Raw genomic sequence first — 19,031 nt, forward strand, 5'->3', positions numbered from 1 at the left:
CCATTGCTCCCTGCAGAAGTGAAGTGTTTTTCCTTAAAATTAGGTCAAAATGTTGTCTTGTGCTCCTTTTTGTCAGTTGTACATTATAAGAGAAATGGTCTCTAGTGTCTACAGAGACTGGTGTAGCAGGTGGTAAACTAGTAATGCAGAATGTAATGGATGGTGAGCACCAAATTGAATTGATTGGAATTCAGAAGTTTAACAACGTTAAAATGTCTCAGATTTGTGATAAAAACATTTATTTCATGTAAGGTAATTGTTTACATACTACATACGTAAGCACATGGATGCAGTGGATTCAACAGACTTTTTTCCATTTTTGCATCTCTCATTTAGTGAACATTGCAATAATAGCAAAGGGTAGAGAGTTGGCCTTGAGAATGATCCCTGGCTTGTTAGCCACAAGTTATCTTTCAGTCTTCTGAATGGGGAGTATGATTTTTGAACCAGGGTCCCTTGGCTTAGTAAGGAAGAGAAGAAAACAGGGAATGAGAGAAGACCTCAGGGCAAATAGGGCTCTACTGAAAGAGTTTGTGGTGTGAAGTTTTTTTTCCTGGCACTCATCCAAGTTATTGAGCTGCATTGGAAGGAACCTTTTTGAGGCTGAAGTTGGACCAATTCACTGCTACCTTCTGGCGAGTTTGTTTTGCAGAATCAAGGCAAAACCTACAGGGAACAAAGACGGAGAAATGAGGAGGAGGAGAGATAATGCTCAGTTTTAGTGATGCATTTAATGTTCATCATCATCATGACAGTTTAGCTCACAGTCAAACATTTTGATACACTGTGGTATTGAGTTTACCTTTTGAAGTATTCCACTTCCCGATCAATCTCATCCATTTCTGTTGGATCCACGTCTTTAGGGAGAAATACATCATCTAAAGAAAGAAAATAAAGATTAAAACTTAGACGTAAAGATCTGAAAATTAGAAACAATCATAATCATGCACACAGTGTTGTAAATACAGATATTGTCCTGTACCAATAGCACTGCTGGATTTTTCACCCTTGTTCTTGTTCTTCTTATTTTTCCCCTTGGATTGCTGCTGTTGCTGCCCGTTTGCTGGAATGGTGGGATGAGCTTTACTCTCTGCGTCCTGCTCAGATCGACCTCCCCGTGTGTCTGTGTCACCTTTCCCCCTTTGTGCATTCAAGAGGCCGCCATTAGCGCCATTTGCTGTGTGTTTGGACAGTTTGCCCTCCTCAGCTTTCTTAGGCCCGTTCCTCTGGTTGTCTGTGGAGTTCTGCAGCTGTTTGTTTCCAGCTTTTGAGCCATTAGAAGCCATTTCTTTAGACTCATTGGTTTTCTGCGTTTCATTCCCGGAGGCAGCTTTGGTTGGTTTGCTGGAATTTTGCTCTGACACAGATTGCTCCTGTTTTTGTTGCTGCTTTTTATTCTTCTTTGATTTAGCACCACCGTTTCCAACTGCTGTGTTCTTGGGATCAGGGGCATCCTCCTTCGATTTAGCCGTTGCTAGGGCTGGCACCTGTGGCAAATTGTCAGATCCAGTAGAAGTGCATCTTTCTGGGGAGCGGACCCTTATGAGCTTTGAGAGACTGGGAGTAGTGTGCAACCGCTGGATGTCCTTTGACCCAACTGTGACTCCTGATGCTGTGGTGGTGGTGGTGGTGTTAGGGGCTGAGACAGTGGTCGTGTCCTCCCATCCATTAACCAGATCGAGGTGGCTCTTAAAGGATCCCAGTGAAAGAGGGGCGAGATCGAGGTCTATCTGCTGCAGATCGGAGGAACCATTGAGATGGGACAGTAAGTGGTTGCCCTCCAACGTGGCTGCCTTCTTTGGGAAGTCATTGACATCCAAATTGAGGTCGTACATGCTAAATGAGGCCCGGATCGAGTCTTTGATGGTGTTCTTAATCTCTTCGAGCCGACTGGTGAGAAAACTGTTGACGCGTTCTAGCTCCAGCTGAGGCCAGTCCAGCAACCGGCTGGCTTCAGAACCGTCAGGGATGGGCTCGTCGACAGGCTCAGATGGATTGGAGTGGGGGTCACTGCCTGCAGCACCCATGTTGCCCTGCTGAGCTTTTTCCTGAAACACACACAGTACAGGCATGAGAGCATGGAAAAGCACATACACAGATAATACATTAGCAGGGCTAAAAGTAGTGAAGTTGGCATCAAATGTATGGTCAGACCCTTTTTTGGTTTTTGATATGAACCATCGTAGGCATTTTTTAAGCAATAGTGATTCTATGTATTTACATTATGTAACCACCTCTCTGTATAGTAGTTCCCATTGTTAGTGTCACTCTGACATTTACACTCAGGATTCAAATTGCCTACCTATACACATGGGACTCACTGGAGACAATGCTTGCATGTAATCCAGTGTACCTGTTTGTAATTGTATCTCATTGATATCAGCCTCACTGTTTACTGCTCAATCTCTTAATGCTGAATCAGAGCTGTATTAAGTTACTGCCAGTGCAAACCAAATACTTCCTGCTGCTGCTAGGACCAAAATTTGAGGGATTATTACTTTAAATGTTTCCAATTTTTGTCTGTTTAGGTTAAGTTTTTGCAGAGGTGCTTTTGTTTAGACAACATTTACCATTACAGAATTAATCTTTTAAATGAAAAGAAGGGTTATGTAGAATACATGCTAATATTTCTTCAAGTACCTTTAGAGTAAATATTGTTTCTGAAGTTATCATACCTTCTTCTTTTGTTTGTGTCGAGCCCTTTTGGCAGCCTTGGCACTGTTAACAGGTTTGGGCTCAGAACTGTTTATGAAGTCTAGCAGCTCGTCCACATCTCGGTTGTCAATGGCACCAGCCACTGTCAGTTCTGAATCTTGACGCTGAGGCAGCTCCTCTTTGCGTCGGGTCAGACGTGAGCGGAGTTTCTCTCTGATCTCAGCGTAGTTTCGGCTTGTCGGTGCAGCTGGAGGCTGTGGCCAAATAATATATTACAATTCTGATATCTGTCATCATGTCAGCTTTTCTAAATGTGTAATATGTATGTAATGGCAACAGGAACTCTAAACGTAAAAACAGATGACAAGAGAAAGTTTTGAAGTACCGCATTGTGTCCAAAGAACTCGCAGTAGCAGCAGTCGCAGTACTTCCCATCCTTCTGGTTGGTGGAGGAGGAAGCGCAGGAGCTCCTCTCAGAGCTACTGTCTTCATCTTCCCCATCTTCCAGCTCAGATGAAGGATGACAAAACGTCCCATTTGTCATTTTGTGCCCCTTACATGCCTGATCCCTACAAACAAGAAAAATTTGAAAGAATGACATTAACCCTCAGAGGACATATGTATTCGCAATCATCAATTTCTCAATATTACATACTCAAAAAAGAAATGTTCAGAAATCTGCACTAACCTGCAGGCCCCAGCTGTCAGATGACCCACATTGGAAGTAGCCACTGTTCCCGGACTGTGTCCATTACAAGGGTGGTTACAGCCTATGAGAGACGTGCCCAGTTTGCTGTGTTGCGTGTTCACGGCAGGAATGTGGGAGTTTTTGCAAGGGCTGGGCTTATGGACAGATGTTGGGCTATCTGGACTGGGAGAATTGAGTTTGGCTGTGGGGCCGTGGAGATTTGGTACCAGTGGGGAGAAGGGAGCGTGAGCCGCGTGAGCCGCCACACCAGTGCCAGACGAGGAGGTTACGGTGCCGTGCTGCCCGGAGTTCGGCTTTGGGGGCAGGAGGGAGGAATGCTGGGATGACAGGCCGGTGGGACTGTTGGGGGGTACCGACAAGTCTGTGTGTTGATGGTGGTCACTGGGGTGGAAGGCTTCACCTGGACAATGGAAAATGTTCATAAAAATGACTTATAGATCAAAAATACTGCATCATTTTTTCATATAGTGCATTAGTTTGTATTTGGTTCCACACAGCTTATTTTATTGGATTTCTTATTACCTGCATAAGCCTATATAGATTACTGCTACTCCACATGAAGTGGGCCAATTACCACTAATGTCTCAAAGGTAAACTACGTTAGTCCAATTTTCTATAGAGTAACAGAGTTTACTTTGAAGCTGAATTCAAAGTAAAATACAAACTCTGATTTGCCAATATTGTTTACTAAGAAAAATGATCATGGATGTTCTTCTCTCTAAAAATAAAGGTCTGTGCAGTATAACACATTTTGTATCCTGTATCCCTAAATGCTGTACACTATGGATGCAATAAGATGTTATATATAACTTAAAATTTTGGTTTCCGATATAATAAAATGCTACTGAACTCTGAGAGTCGTTACCTGGTGGCGTTGGTCGACGGCACATGGTCTTGAAGTGCTTGGGTGTGGTTTTACAAAGGTCTGCTGAGGTAGACAGGGGGCTCCCAGCAGAAGATCCACTGGAATTCTGGGATGACGGGTGACTGTAGGGACAGACTTTGGTCCCTGACGTTTTAGCAGATTTCCCAGGTGCTTCATGAAGTCCTCTTTTCTCGTGACAGGCTGATCCTGGTGTTACACCTGGAAATGGAGAAAATTCAATGAATGTGTGAGGCGACTGATGGCATGAGTATGGTTACAGTAAAAATAAATACTCCTTTTGACTACAGCCGAAATTTTCACAAAACTTGCTGACACTAAAACAGGACACAATAATAACCATTCTATTTGTTAATATGTAGTGTTATAAAAATGTGTCAAGCTCTAGAGGAGCAAGAAGTAAGATTTTTACTGGCAGAGACACAAAATCACCATGTCTGGGGATATTTTACTGCTTCGATCAATTCCCACAACACAATGCTTTTCAGCTTGTGAGATTTTGGTAAGTAAACACTCACTTTTTGAACTGTAGTTCATGTTTTCTAAGAATAATTCCCTGCCCTTTGGAGGCATGTTTAGGCATGGTGAACTGTCTAGCGATGACAATTTCTCTCTGTGGTGAGAAAGAAACCTACATTATGACATTTTTAGCCCTGAAGGATGAAACTCCTCACTGCTTACCAAAATAGAAATGAGAAGAAATGAGAAAGACTGTGCTACAATATTTACATTATTTAACTTAACAATCACCTACGACTGCCAGCTGATACAAGTAACTCTAATATCCACTTAAGCATTTTCTATTATATGTAAGCAAGCACATCAATAACAATTCACAGCTTCAATTAATTCAAGTTCATTCAACACATGCACAGGTGCATTCACCAAACACACATGAGATCATTTATAAGTACTTTCATTTACCCTGGTTTAAATACCATTCCCCAAAATGACCTGAGTAGTTGCTAAACTAGAAATACAACCACGCACATGCACCAGGTAACCTCTACAAAGGGGTTTGATGAGATCCAAGAAACAGAAAGAAAACAGATAAAAGAAAGATCATTGCTGTCCCATTCTATAAATCGGCCCAGGATAAACATGTCTCACTTTCACACTCAATTCACTGCTTATGATACGTCCTTCAGGTATTCTCTCTATTATGGCTAGGCACATTTTCTAAGTAGGTGGTACACCTGAAGTATTTTGCAATACAGTCCTGTTAAACCACTGAACAGTCAAAGGTCAGAATAATTCATTAGACCTTATGAATCTTTCTATTTGTTAACTGTAAGGTCTTACCATCTGCTAAGAAAATTGGGTTAATTACTGAGATAATTCATCAAGTTTTAATTTAACATGATGTGATTTCATTTCATTTCATTCTATTTTCATTTCTTAACTGTGGTTCAGTCTATGGTAACAGGTAATCAGGTGCACATCATCTGTGATAAAACTTGGAACAGACTATGTTTTATCCTTTCCAAAGTATAAAGAAGCTTTGACACTTGTTTCCTATGGTAGTTGTATTTCACAACAGTTTCTTTTATCTTTAACTTACACAGCTTGTATACTGCATGACTGTCATTCAGCTCCCTCTTCCCTCTTCTTAACATTTAATATGTGTCCACACTGTAGCTTTCAAATTACAGAGTGTAACAGGAAATTTGTTTAAAAATATTCTCTATTGTCCTCTAGCTACAGTATCAGGGCAACATTTCACATGGTGCACTTTATGGATATTATTTGCATTTTACAGTATTTAACCGCTCAACCAAAGTCATGTGTTCATCTTTAGCACTGTAGTTACTCCTTTGTACTGTGTATTTATGTGTGTAAAAAGTTAATCACAAAACACAGGATTCTGCCAGAATACTTAATATTTCCAGAAAAATCCACAACGTATGTGAGAGATGTTTAGATGAAAGACATGTTTTTGAAGGTCAGCTTTTGAGTCTTGTGGGAAAGTCCAGGCATGGAATAAATGCTTAATTCTGTATGTTGAGTGGCTCTGAAGATTTTGGTGGAATTGATGGAATTTAATATGCGAACAAGTCCATGGAATAGTTTCAGGATATTTTATAAATGATAAGTTATATTTCCTTTATCTTTAGTTAAATCAAATACATTTTAAATTCTGTCATCTTTATCTCCACAATCCCAGTGTGCCTGATAGTTGTGACAATGAGCTTAAAACATTATTCAACCTTTCAGAATGCTCAGCTCCAAGCTCCTCTGAAAGTAGAGAATTATGAGATTACACAAGATGCCACTTTGTTCTTCTTGTTCTAAGATGTAGTAGATTAACACCTGAACAAAGAGGCCAAAATGTATCACACATAACGAGCCGTTACAGAGCTCTGATTCTAACCAAATTTGTGTCCATTTCACAGAAACTGAAACTCACAACACAGCCTGAAAGGTTTGAGTTGTTTTCAGCGATTACTGTCACTGTCATTAAATGTTTTCTAGAGCCGACTTTTACCCCATGATGACAGACCTTGTTGTGAGTGTGAAGAAGTGTTGTGGTTGCAGTGTTCCCCTCCGTTGGTGTGGGCAGAGTTCCAGAGACCTGACAGTTTGTGGGCTGACAGGAAGGAACTCGGGTCCCAGTCCACAGTACTTTGCTCTGGGTAACCGTTCCCACAGCTCTGGGACTTACAGGAGGAAGAGTGTGACAATGGTACCTGAAGGAAAAAAAACAGAAAAACATCCAATTAATTGATGATCTGGCTGTCTACATTTTGGTGCTAATAGTGCCCAACAGCAGCTTCTAATCTTGGTAGCACAGTAATGGAGTGTATATATAATATAATACAATGGAAAACATCTTAGAGATGCATTCATCTATATTAAGTGAAAAACAAACATAAAAAAACACTACAGGGGACAGTTCAACAATCCTTCCCTCTGTTTAATTTTTTTGCTGTTTTTAACATTTGCAAGTTTAAGCTAAATATCATCAGAACATCTTCAACACCATGATCATCTGTCATCTATGATGATGCAGTCAGTCTCGAACATTTGCAAGTCATGTAAAGTATTTTTATAAAAACAGAAAGCAAAGGAAATTGCTGTTGCTGCCTTACACATGCCACAGATACACAGATACAAAATAAGTTACTTCTGAAGAGATAACACGCAACTACATGTTGAAACTTAATGAATCCAAGTTGACATTCACACTGACAGATTTATTTAGTGAGCAAGCACATGCAAATATGGTGATGAATAAAGATGGAACTGCCTCAACAGTCAACAGAAACAAATAGAAATCGACTAAAAAGTAGTAAAAAAAAAAAAAAAAAACTTGCAGAAAGGACCCAGACATGTGACCCAAATCAGTCCCCTTTTATTTACCGGCGTGGGCTGCTCCTGCGTGCTCCGCCTCTCCTCCTCTTCCACACTCTTGCAGCAGCTCTGACAGATCCACAGAGGCACCTCTCCCAGCAGGGACTGAGACAGCGAGGGCACGGCATCAGCAAGCTTACGCCCCGGCGCCTCCCGCAATAAGGCCTGAGAGAGCGCAGGCACGGCATCAGCCAGCTTGGTCCCATGGCCCCCGGGGAGTCCATTCGCAGAGCTTGCTCCCCAGTCCTTAAATTCACGGTGGCACAGGAGACAGCAGGTGTGCATAGGCTAGGTAGAGAGAAAGAGGACAAAGACGTCAAGCACTGCGATTACCAGTCAAACTGTGATCTGTGACACATCATTTGGTTGGTTATTTAACCCTAGAAAAGAAATGGGCTCAGCTAGGTCTGATGTATCTCATGCATATAGATAGATAGATAGATAGATAGATAGATAGATAGATAGATAGATAAACAGATAGATAGATGGATAGATGTTCCCCACTATTTTCTGAGTATCATTAAGTGTTATAATAACATGGCAATAGATACTTTTTTATTTTAAGAGACAACCAGGTTATTTTGAATAAATTATAACACATTTCTTTCTAAAAATTAAAATATTTGTTTCTTATTTTGAAACGTGTCTAGACGGGTATCTTATACATGTGGTAGAAAGCGCAATTTCTCAGTCCAAGAAGCAGTCAGTCAGGTTGTAAGTTAAGCCTCAGAGGTCAGACGTAAGGTTAGCTGTGGTCCAGGCTGCAGCGTACCATCCTCTCTCTTTGAGGGTAGTGGTCACCCTCAACTTAGATGGCTAATGTTACAAACTCCGATTCACCCAGCGATAGGCATCATTAGCTGATGATAACTGCATGCCGTGCACTGAAACTTTTGACATTAGCTCCTGTCACACTCCGGTGGTAGAGTGGAGAACATCAACAACAATTAAAAAAAAAAAAGATAGACAGTTCAAGAGAATAAAATAAACAACTCAAACCATGTCTAAGGACGACCTCCCAATTATGAACCCCCTCTTTCTTTTAGCTGACTAGCTAATTAGCTAGCAGCTGGTTAGCCGCTGGTGGATGGGTTCAAGTGTAGCTCGGCAGAGAGCACGTTTGAAGCACGCTAGCTGTAGATGATAGCCCGGCTAGACTCCTAGCTAACGCTAGCAGGGCGGATGAAGAGTTGTAAACGCTGGAAACAGGGACGACCTGTCCGAGACACAGTGTCACCTGTCCGGCACAGGAGATGGGCTGCAACGCTGGCCACACAGCCTAGTAGCCGCCTGATAGGTACAATTCTGCTCGCTAAGTTGAGCGTATTATTTATTTATTTACATATCAAACGACGTAAAGCTCTACACCAATGACTACTACGTTAAGACTAAAATAGCTTCCCACCAGGCAGCGGATATATATAACTTCACCTCTGCAGGATCTAGCTACATACAATAAAAACACAATGGAGGATGCTTGAATTAGCAGAGAGGTGCTAGCACAGCGGCTAGTTAGCCTATTTTAAAAGCAGCGATTGGCTTGCTGCTAGCTACCTGATTCGCCCTGGTAGTGGCCAGCCTATCCAGCCCAGCATCTCCACCGCCACCGCCAGCTGCATCGCCGGGAGAGACTGGGCTCTTCGGTACGGTCTGCTGTCCAGGCACAAGCTCCTTCTGGGCGACCCCTTGCTGCTTGCTTTTCTTCCTTGCCATTACGACGGTGTTTATAATACGCTTTGGCCAAGTTTGCACCAGTTTCGATGATTTTAGGAGCACACTTTCGTTTCTTCTCGGACCTCAAAATGTTCTCTATCTCCTCCAGTCAAGACAACAGTCAATATGGCGGAGGACTGGCACACTCAGGAGTTCATAGGTTAAAGATACTGCTGGCAAAGAGTCTTCGCTACCATACGGAGAATACAACTGAAACCTAAGGCAAGCAGCGAAGCCAGAAGCCGCCATATTTAGTAAGGGCAAGCCTCCCCTCCCACTTTTCTCTGTCTAAAGACAATTAAACAGCTTGTCCTGCTCACACAAGCTATTCAAACGATTATTTCAGCATTTGAGCATGATTATTGAGCATACATTTTTTGCCAGATTAATGCGTATGTATCTGCAATTACGCTTTCCGTACATAATTATATTATTGTCTAGTTGAGGTTCATATTTATTTATTCAGACATCTTTGAGGGGGCAGAGTGAGATAAAACATATTTAACCTATTTACAATAACGCACAAAAATGCAACTTTGTACAACTAGCTCACAGAAGACCATCTTAAATACACTGTGGTTTTAGGGGGTTTGGTTTAATTGAGCAGAAATATGCATAAACTAATGTCAATATCGTTGTTTACCAATATAGGCCCTAATAAATGTTTGAAAAATAAAGGTGCTGTTGGAGGAGAGGGGATGGGGGCTTGACAATGACGTTTTACGTCCGCTACCGATGCCTTCAAATGCTTTCGGAAATCTTAAATCTAAACGTAATATCTACTTAAATCGTGTTTACGACATTATGTTTTGTGTAAAAAAAACTTTAATGCTTTATTGTTATTTTATATTTGTCAGTATTGGACCATTGCAACATGCACTCGCCCCCAAAAATGCTGGGGTAACTGTCAAACTTTGTCCAATAGCAATTGTTAAAATATATGACCGTACAAGTACCCTGTGTCTTTTGTTTTAACTAAAATAAACCTACAGAGGTCAACATTTAATCTGGCCCATTTTGTTTGTATATTCGTCAAACCTGGCGCCCACCTTATCGTATTTATGGTTGCAGTTTTAAATATCCGAGCTTACGTGGAGCACTTGAAGGCAGCGTCAGTGTCGGGGCTCTGTGGATTGAGGACGTAGCACAGACACAGCTTCATCTACTTCAGGCTACTGACGCTTTGAGCCACAGTGGGTTGTTTACCAGCCTTTGCTTTATTTTAACAAAAGCAATAATGGAAGGAAACGTTTGCAACATCCAGGTGCTTCTTCGGGCTGCAGAGTTTCTGGAGAGAAGAGAGCGAGGTGAGTATTTTGTGACAACTGTCAGTCTACAGGGGAGGAAGTTGCTTATTTTAAAAACAACAAAATGCACAATGAAGCGCCAGTAACTATGCGTGCAGAACATAACATCGAGACAAAATACGTCGCAATTGTTAAAGATTTCGTCGAGATTCTTGCTAGAAGGTTATTTTGGGCGATGTTTCCTATTTGACTCAGTGACCTACATATCGGTCTCATCATTGTACTCGAAGGCGCCAATCTGATCCAATTTGAAAATGAATCCGAGCGGCGGCGCCGAGCGCTCATCGAGGTGAATGAAAGTAAGGCATAAAAAGGCGAAAACTATAAGTTTTATTTCCTCTTTAGGCTCTGTAGACACTGTATCGTCTGTTTTAACCGGTGAGGCTGTAAAAGAGTTTTTACAATAGCGATCAAGGGGTGTGTGATGGCGCCAAAACCCAAAAACAAACCGTCCAGCAGAAGATGCTGATGACAGCAGCAGAGCGTCTTTGTCCTCCTCATTTAACCTGAGCCCTGATGTTGATGATGGTTAATAAATGTTAAACTTGCAGCGCCGGAGATCGCTAATATTAATTATGGGAAATCTTTATATTTAACACTGTTCGGCATTTGAAGATGGACGTTTCACACTGATTTATCCCACGGCTACTTTCTAACACAGCTGTGATATGTTTTTTTTTTTTTTTTCTGTACAGAGGCAGAACATGGATATGCTTCACTCCTGCCTCTCAGTCCAGGTCAGTCTGATAAGAGGAGCAAACAGAAGAGCAAGAAGATATCTGCTGGAGGCAATAGGTGAATACATTACATAACAGACAACTGACAGAAGGGTGTGGTTGTAGAGTTTGACTTTCAGTTTTGATAAAGCACCCTTTCACACACAAATACCTCTGCAGATTGTTACTGCCAAGCAGCAGTTACTACCATGAATGCATTTCTGAGCTTAACAACAATTTGTCTCTTCTTGTAACTGCAGGTCTGTTCACAATGAGCTGGAGAAAAACAGGTAATTAATGTTTTGTTCTAGCAACTTGGTGGTCAAGGTCAGTCTTATCATGGTCTTGTATAACACCCTGCCCGCACACGTTTGGATTAACTGTGTCAGTCGCTGCTTGTTGTTGTCTTTTGCAGACGAGCTCAGCTGAGGCACTGCCTGGAGCAACTCAAGAAACAAGTCCCTCTCTCATCTGATTCAATGAGGAACACCACCCTCAACTTGCTGAGACGAGCCCAGCTTCACATAAAGGTAGACGCAACACCCCGGCATTGTACACAGCACAGGGAAAAATGAACTCTCATATTGTTGTTTGCCCTGTGCTACTGTGCTTTTGACATCAGCTAATAAGCTTTACCAGATTTAGTTATGTTGTTGTGAATCTGCTGACAGTGCACGGCAGTCTCCAGGTGCTTATCCCGAATTTGCTGTGTCTAAGGTTTGGTGCGCAGCTCACCTGTTTCTCTAATCTCTCTCTGCCTTCTCATTTCAGAAGCTGCAGGAGCAGGACGAGCGTGCGGAGCAGGTGAAGGGCCGCCTGCGCTGGGAGCAGAGAGAGCTGCGGGTTCGGCTCGAGCAGCTGCAGAGAGGCACGGAGAGGATGAGGAACAACAGTCAGGGGTCGACCATGTCGTCCGAGAGGTCGGACTCCGACAGAGGTAGGACACTCGTGCATAAGGAGCATCTTGCCTCTGCACTCTGGTCATTATAATGCCAAGCAGTAGAAGAGTCAAATTAAATGATAGGTTCAAAGCTTTTCAAGTCTGTGCAGTAACAACTGTCAGGTGGCTGATGGGAGACAAAATTAGCAGTCCTTATTCTTGTGTTTAGTTTAACTCTAGTGTACATGATTTTTTTCATAGAGAGAGATGCTGGTAGGCTGATTTTGTTACCTTCAGACAGAGCCAGGCTAGCTTTCCTTTGTTTCCAGTCTTAATGCTAAGCTAAGCTAACTGGCAATAGCCTCATATTTACTGGACTGAATTTCTTTCATGGAAATTACACTGACTGAAAAACAGCAGCTTCATTAAAAACACATTCTATGTGTCTCCTAAAAAATTGTCAGTGTAGTAGATTTTTTACATTATTTTGGCTGGGGCTGAGCTATAATTTGAAATGATCATTTAGCATATCCTAATGATATGATCTTAATGTGTTATAGCCTATCAAATACTATCTAAATAAATAATTCAAAGCAAAATGTAATCAAAAACTACCATAAATACATTGAATGTATTCTATGCTCCTGAAGATTTTTGTCTATTGTAATGTATAATAGTGGAACACAAGTAACTGAGGAGAACATCAGTTGGATTTATTCTGCTGTTTCCTTGCATTGACCATATTGTGATAAAAATTTAAAATATATTGTAAGTGAATGATATTCATTTCAACCTACCATGACAGTTATCCTACCAGGTGACAGCTGAATTGCCTCCTTTTTCTCGTCTAATGGATTAATGGATTTGATGTTTCATTGCAGAGGACGTGGAGGTTGATGTGGAGAGCATCGTGTTTGACTGTGTGGACTCTGACGGACTGAGCATTACACACACTGAAGCAGACCACTGTTATTCCAGCATGGACAAAGCCTGGCTATGACAACAGTAAACCTACAGTAACTGGCTTAATGTTGCCGGGTGGAAAGGAAGAGGAGAAAAACACATTCCAAAAAACAAGCAAATGGAGGATGAGGGACAATGGCAAAAGATGTTACTGTGCAACTGAACACTTTTTTGTTTGTTTTTTTTAAAGGAAGGAGTAACTTTTGACATTCTCCTTTCAAATCATGTCAGACTACAAGCTAAACAAATTTTGTTGGTTATGAATGAGCTGTGTCCATTTGCACTGAATAGCAGTTAAAATCACTGGGCTGGGATGGATGTAACATTGCGCATATATTTTTTTGGCATCAACCATTAATGACTTTTTTTTTCCAAAGCCATGTAGGTGTCTGTAACTTAACTTACAATGATTGAAACAGTTCTTCATCTTTAAGGGCTTTTCTAAATCCAAATAAGGGCTTTTTATTCAAAACTCTTAACTTATTCTTTACTGCAGTATATGTCTATACTGAATTCTGCCTTAAATCAGATTTGGTCTAGTGCTCTATACAGCTTCTCTTTAGCACTAAGTTTATATTTCAGTTATGTCACGTGTAGCATGCACTTAAACATTAATCTGTGCTATGTTTTGTATTATGTTAAGTACAGTCATGTATTTTGTTCTTTTTCTTCTGTTGCACAAAACAACCACACGTTGCACTTGTTTTATCTCAAAAAGATTGTGGGTATGTCATAACGAAAACAGTGAAGAGAAATTAACCGGTCATATTTGCACATTGATATCTGGCAGTTATGCAACTGTGCCAAATATTAATTTGGTTATTTGTACACAATTCAGTCTGTGATTAAGTGCGAGACTTTTGATGCCTGCATGAAAGCTAAAGTGTGAGAGCATAAAGGGGGGCTCCTTGCACACATCTAATGACAGTTACAGTTGTAATCACTGCTAGTATTAACTGACGTGTTCCTTAGCAGTGTCCATTATCACAACTGTACACTTGTTACTTGTGCATTTGTCAGTTAAAATGTTAATTTTGCATGCGAGAAGTTCACCAGTCAGGCAGGTAATGTCAACTTGTAATGATTATGCAATTACTGCTGTATTACAAGTATCTATTCTATTCATTGCTATATATTTAATAACTGAAGGTGCTTTTTGCCTTCACTGTTGCATATGCAAGATGCCTTATTACCTTTTAATAGTAAGTATGCATTCATCTGTCTCTCCGCCCAGTAATATTATGTAGCATTTTGTACTGGTGTAATCTTTTTTTTATGAATAAATATTTTCTATATTTACGTGCGGTTTATGGTTATTTTACAAGACCTATTGATTTGAAACTCTGGCTCTTTTCTTTCCCATCTTATTAATCCTCTAGCGACTCCTTGTGAGTGTCCTGTTCCCATGGTTGTGAACCATTGGTGTAAATACACAGAGATAATACTTATCATGCAAAGTAATCAGCATGATGGTTACAAATAACCTGTCCATTTATTGACAAGCTGATATTTCATTGATACAGTAAGAGCACATTGTTGCATGGGTTGTTATCAGACTTAGGCTGAATGTACAATACAAGATGTCATTTTTGCCTCCATACACACATTTTAAACATAAGCAAAGACACTGAGATCCATTGCAACCAGATGGTGCCACAAAGTATCAGGCTATGACGGCCAACAGTACGGACCCTTCAGTCAGTGAACTTCAACTTGAAGCAGTCAGCCTAAGTAGGACAATTAAGGTGTGTCTGGGTGAACTGAATTAAAAAAAATAACATGATTTTGATTGCAACTAAACAACTGAACTAAATCAAACACATGAATTGATTAGTTGATGAATCAGATATTCTGTGGTGTGTTAATCTTAGTTTACAACACTTTAACAAAACAACATGACAAACACGTAAAGGAACGGGGTAAAAAGCAAACGTCGTTGATGGGCACAGAGGTTGAGCAAAGGTCTGAGGAACAGTGTCAAGGTTGGCAAAGTGCTATGATCATTTTATGGCACCCAGAGCCATATTTGACCATTCCTTCCTAAGATCTCTATTGCCGGTATATACTGAGATGACCTGGATTAAAAGGTACAATAAATTCAGTGTGGCACAAACAGGGAGGCTGGAACAGGCTCTGGAACCCAGTTCAGGCCTTTTATGGTCCACCCACCATTTTCATTTGGATACTTCCTCACAGAGGTGTCTGAGATCAGTTTGTCTTACCCTGATGCTTGACTGAACAATGAGAGGTGGGTTAAAACAAATCTGTCCCAGGAGCAGTGGCTGCAGAACCAGTGATTCGTGAAACTCGTCACACATATTGTTTCTTCTGGGCGTGCGAGGCGAGGTCTTTGGCTTTCTCCTTAGCTGCCAGTGCTGTCTCTCTTGCCCGCTCTGTAGCTGTTTCTGCTAAGGTTCTTGATGGAGTTTCACCTACAGAAGATAACATAAAAGATCATTTGTCTTATCTATATATTTAAGTGGTTTAATACCTGTGCTATTCCCTATAGTTTTGAACTGCCTCATACAAACAGACACTTAAGTCAGTCATCAAGTTTTCAGCAATGTACAAGTGGTGAGGGATACAGATGGATGCACTTAAAATAACATAATGATGTATTTTTCTTGTGTAGTCAGTGCTTTTCTATTTGCTTTAACTGTAATATCGCAAGTGACAGAAAAATTGCTACAGATTCCAAATGTTTTTTTAGTTCTAGAACACATAACATTATCCCGCCATTTAAAATTTGTTTTTAAGATTATTTTTTTTTAAACTACAGCAGAGCAACAAATACTTTAACTGAAAAAGATAAAGTTGTAAGATATACACAATTTAAAACCATCCTCTTGCATTTGCTGCCTTTAGAGCATTGGTTTCCCAACATTTTTGTCCTTTTTCAAAGCATCATTACAGCAATTAACGCGATGCACTAATTGCTAGTGTTAAAAGTTACACTCACTCCCATTTAGAAACTACTTGTAAACATGTTTTAACTATACTAGATATAAAATAAGATGTAAATACAGGTGAATAAGGAATGAGTAATTTAATGACCATTTACCTTGCATTTTGGCCAGCACATATTCAAACCCTTTCATGGTCTTTGTAACACTGGTCTTGAACCTTGCCAGGCCAAATTCCTAGAGAGAGAAAGACAGTCGGTAAAAATATCTCTAGAGCATGTGTCAGCAACCTGTAACTCATATCATCACATACTGTATACTTATATACTGTCACAGAGATTGGCTACAATAAATAAATGAATCAGTTTGTCATAAATCATTCAGCAACCTAAGTCTTGGCAAACAGCCCTTTAAGCACTTAGCTGTTGCATTTTAATACCGTGTATTATGTTACCAATTACAGAATGACAGACAGGTCAGTCTACATTTTGAATGCCCCACACCACTTTCCTGTGCTGTTGTGTAGTGTGGTGCTCCACTTTACTCTACTGACCTGAATAGCTCTAGAGAGCCCATAGACATTGGAGGAGATCCAAGCTTCTCTTTTCATCTCTGTCCAGCTGCCATTCTCGGGGTTAATTCGGTACTCGCACCGCTCTTCCACGGACTGGGGTAGAGAGCACAAAACAAACAGAAGCAACATGAGGTCGTGTTACTATTCTGTGCAATGCTGAGCGCAACATAGACGTAAACACTAAGGTACCATGAGGCGAGCGTGGCTGATGTTCCATGTAAATGTAGTCATGGTCCTTTTCTGAGGGTCCACAATGGAGTCCTCAATGATATAGGCTGAGCTGGCCATGTGCTTTGGAAGGTACCGCTCCATCCATCGAGGCGCTCGGCTAGTTTTGGTCAACAGACGTCTGGAAATGAGGCAGTTGGTTGGAGTAACCTCTCGGAAAATTATGTCCTCAGTCAAAACATGGTTACTGTGGGAAAGAAGAAAATACTGTGGATTACAACAATACAAAACCTCTGCAACTAATGATTATTTTCATTCTAATGTCTATATGTCTGATTGCGCCACAGAGAGTGACTCAGATTGCTTGTTTTGTCCAACCAACAGCCCAAAACCCAAAGACACTCATTTTACTATCACATATCCATTTAACTAATAATAACTAAGAAAGTCAGAAACTACTCAAAGCTGAGAAGCTGGCAAAAAAAAGAGAAAAAGATTTTAAAGATTAATTGTATTTACGCTGCCGTCAATTTATCAATGGATAATTATTACAGCTGCTGTGCTGCATGATGTCTATCACATCACTGCTGTCTGGAGAATTAACCATCTTAACCTAAACGGTGGAAGTAGAATTGAGATCTATTATTGAGCACAAGAAAATTGATCCGTTATGGCTAAAGGTTTCCTTAAGTAATACAAAAGTATGTATGAAATAATAGCATGGAACATTAGGTGACAGATTGGATCCTGTCAGAGTATGACTGTATTAGTGTTATGCATTAACGCGTAAGCAGTATTTTAATATTTTAACTGATTGAGGTGAAAATAACTTTTTACTTTTTTAAGCTGCCTTATACATTTGTATATCAGTCCATAAGTTTTATATGTAAAATGTAATCTCCAAGTAATTAGCTGACAAATAAATGTAAAGGAATAATAAAGACAAACTTGGTGTCAGAATCCCAAGTGTTTACATGGTGCAATCTGAATAAAAACTTTCAGAGATGATCAGAGGCGAAAAGTGTATAAAAACATCCCCTGCTGTCGTCGCACTTACCTGTAGGGGTTGGGATATCTTTGCCAGAAAGCGATACAGACTTGGTCCCAGGTGTTTTTGAGTAAACCTGCGCAGGAGAAATATTTCACCATTGTTCCCTCGGTTTATTCAGGCAGTACCCTGTGCAGATACAGAGCAAACAAAGGCTGTTAGTTTGCTATGTCCATGCAGCTCGTTCTCAAACGACCCCGAGAACAACGGTGACCGCTGGTGGTGAATTCAACACGGGGCGTGCAACACAGCAGTCTGGACGATTGAGGAAATTCAAGTTTTTAAACTCAAATATGTCAACAAGCAAGACAGGTGATACGCGAAAACGAGAGCATGACTAAACGATACGGATTCGGGTTTGTATAGATATGCTGACACATACAAAATAAGCTAGCAGAGACGCACATTTTCAGGAACTTTCCAGCTAAATGCTATTTAGCTAGCTGTCAGTCAAATAAACACGTAAAATATACCTCGTTACCTCATGAATGCCAAACCGAGTCTCCTAGGTGTCACTGACAGCAGCCTGTGGCTAACATTACGAGCACGGACTGATGAATATTTAAACAATGAATGGTAACATCAGATATAACGTTACTATCACATTTGTCACGTCCGCACTGCTAAGCTTCCTAGTTAGCACGAGCTAGCCTAGCATGCAGCACACCGCATGAATGAATGGCACACTACGACTCAGACATTATTCTGAGTGACATTCAACGAGCAAATTAATTTCAGAGGCAAAGACGGTTACCTGTACGGTGACAACATTCAGAAGATAACTATTTGCATTTTACACTGCTGCTGTCCGGACCAACCTCACCGTGAAGCCACCCAGAAATCATGTCAACCGTGACTGGGACTAGAGGGAAGGTCAACCATCACGACATATCCGGTAGGCGGTGCAGTTGTAAGGCTCACTTCGAACACTAGGGGGCATCAGGTGACCGTACAAAATGCCACACAGATTCTAAAAGCATCTGAATCTCTGATGAGTGAATTTTCGAGAAGACATTTTTGGGTCAAATGTCCTCTTATGTTGTCGAAACAAATGACAGTTGTATCTGTGATGCTGCTTGAAAAGTGCACCAACCAGAAAACCTAAAAATTGATCTTAAATTCAAAGGTGAAAAAAAAACATAAACTTGTATTTAATCTGGC

The 19,031-nt window shown here is 40.7% G+C and overlaps 3 protein-coding genes across 5 annotated transcripts; 1 reads left to right on the forward strand and 2 right to left on the reverse strand.

Moving 5' to 3' along the window:
• Positions 1–217: 217 nt before the first annotated feature.
• fam193b (family with sequence similarity 193 member B) lies at positions 218–9,560 on the reverse strand. Of its 2 annotated transcripts, none has more exons than XM_018675605.2 (10): positions 9,153–9,560; positions 7,608–7,886; positions 6,748–6,934; positions 4,230–4,448; positions 3,344–3,764; positions 3,041–3,224; positions 2,676–2,909; positions 983–2,048; positions 803–878; positions 218–666 (listed from the first exon to the last, which is right to left on the reverse strand). In XM_018675605.2, exons 1-10 carry the CDS (start codon positions 9,309–9,311, stop codon positions 570–572), a joined length of 2,922 nt encoding a protein of 973 aa, XP_018531121.1. In that variant the 5' UTR covers positions 9,312–9,560; the 3' UTR covers positions 218–569. The 2 variants fall into 2 exon arrangements, with proteins under 2 accessions (XP_018531121.1, XP_018531122.1); XM_018675606.2 differs by lacking the exon at positions 9,153–9,560 and adding an exon at positions 8,598–9,074.
• An 839-nt stretch (positions 9,561–10,399) lies between these two features.
• mxd3 (MAX dimerization protein 3) lies at positions 10,400–15,059 on the forward strand. The gene is made up of 6 exons (XM_018675615.2): positions 10,400–10,618; positions 11,314–11,413; positions 11,595–11,624; positions 11,750–11,864; positions 12,106–12,271; positions 13,096–15,059. The coding sequence occupies exons 1-6, from the start codon at positions 10,549–10,551 to the stop codon at positions 13,212–13,214; spliced, it is 600 nt and encodes a 199-aa protein (XP_018531131.1). The 5' UTR covers positions 10,400–10,548; the 3' UTR covers positions 13,215–15,059.
• On the reverse strand, positions 14,645–18,761 carry prelid1a (PRELI domain containing 1a). 2 transcript variants are annotated; one of them, XM_018675612.2, is made up of 6 exons: positions 18,625–18,761; positions 17,880–17,999; positions 16,844–17,069; positions 16,634–16,747; positions 16,239–16,317; positions 14,645–15,609 (listed from the first exon to the last, which is right to left on the reverse strand). In XM_018675612.2, the coding sequence occupies exons 2-6, from the start codon at positions 17,969–17,971 to the stop codon at positions 15,488–15,490; spliced, it is 633 nt and encodes a 210-aa protein (XP_018531128.1). In that variant the 5' UTR covers positions 17,972–17,999; positions 18,625–18,761; the 3' UTR covers positions 14,645–15,487. The 2 variants fall into 2 exon arrangements, with proteins under 2 accessions (XP_018531128.1, XP_018531129.1); XM_018675613.2 differs by lacking the exon at positions 18,625–18,761 and adding an exon at positions 18,352–18,498.
• Positions 18,762–19,031: the final 270 nt, after the last annotated feature.

The sequence above is a fragment of the Lates calcarifer genome, linkage group LG8 (genome assembly GCF_001640805.2).
Source record: "Lates calcarifer isolate ASB-BC8 linkage group LG8, TLL_Latcal_v3, whole genome shotgun sequence".
Taxonomy (NCBI): Eukaryota; Metazoa; Chordata; class Actinopteri; family Centropomidae; genus Lates; species Lates calcarifer.

Excerpts from the sequence above, each read along its gene's own strand:
- prelid1a (XM_018675612.2), bottom strand. The coding sequence starts at position 17,971 with ATGGTGAAATATTTCTCCTGCGCAGGTTTACTCAAAAACACCTGGGAC. Across the intron at positions 17,070-17,879 it reads AGATATCCCAACCCCTACAG|TAACCATGTTTTGACTGAGG; the intron begins GTAAGTGCGACG and ends TCTTTCCCACAG. Across the intron at positions 16,318-16,633 it reads GGCTCTCTAGAGCTATTCAG|GAATTTGGCCTGGCAAGGTT; the intron begins GTCAGTAGAGTA and ends TTCTCTCTCTAG.
- fam193b (XM_018675605.2), bottom strand. The coding sequence starts at position 9,311 with ATGGCAAGGAAGAAAAGCAAGCAGCAAGGGGTCGCCCAGAAGGAGCTT. Across the intron at positions 2,049-2,675 it reads GACACAAACAAAAGAAGAAG|GAAAAAGCTCAGCAGGGCAA; the intron begins GTATGATAACTT and ends TGTGTGTTTCAG. Across the intron at positions 879-982 it reads AAAATCCAGCAGTGCTATTG|ATGATGTATTTCTCCCTAAA; the intron begins GTACAGGACAAT and ends TTCTTTCTTTAG.
- mxd3 (XM_018675615.2), top strand. The coding sequence starts at position 10,549 with ATGGAAGGAAACGTTTGCAACATCCAGGTGCTTCTTCGGGCTGCAGAG. Across the intron at positions 10,619-11,313 it reads TCTGGAGAGAAGAGAGCGAG|AGGCAGAACATGGATATGCT; the intron begins GTGAGTATTTTG and ends TTTTCTGTACAG. Across the intron at positions 11,414-11,594 it reads ATATCTGCTGGAGGCAATAG|GTCTGTTCACAATGAGCTGG; the intron begins GTGAATACATTA and ends TTGTAACTGCAG.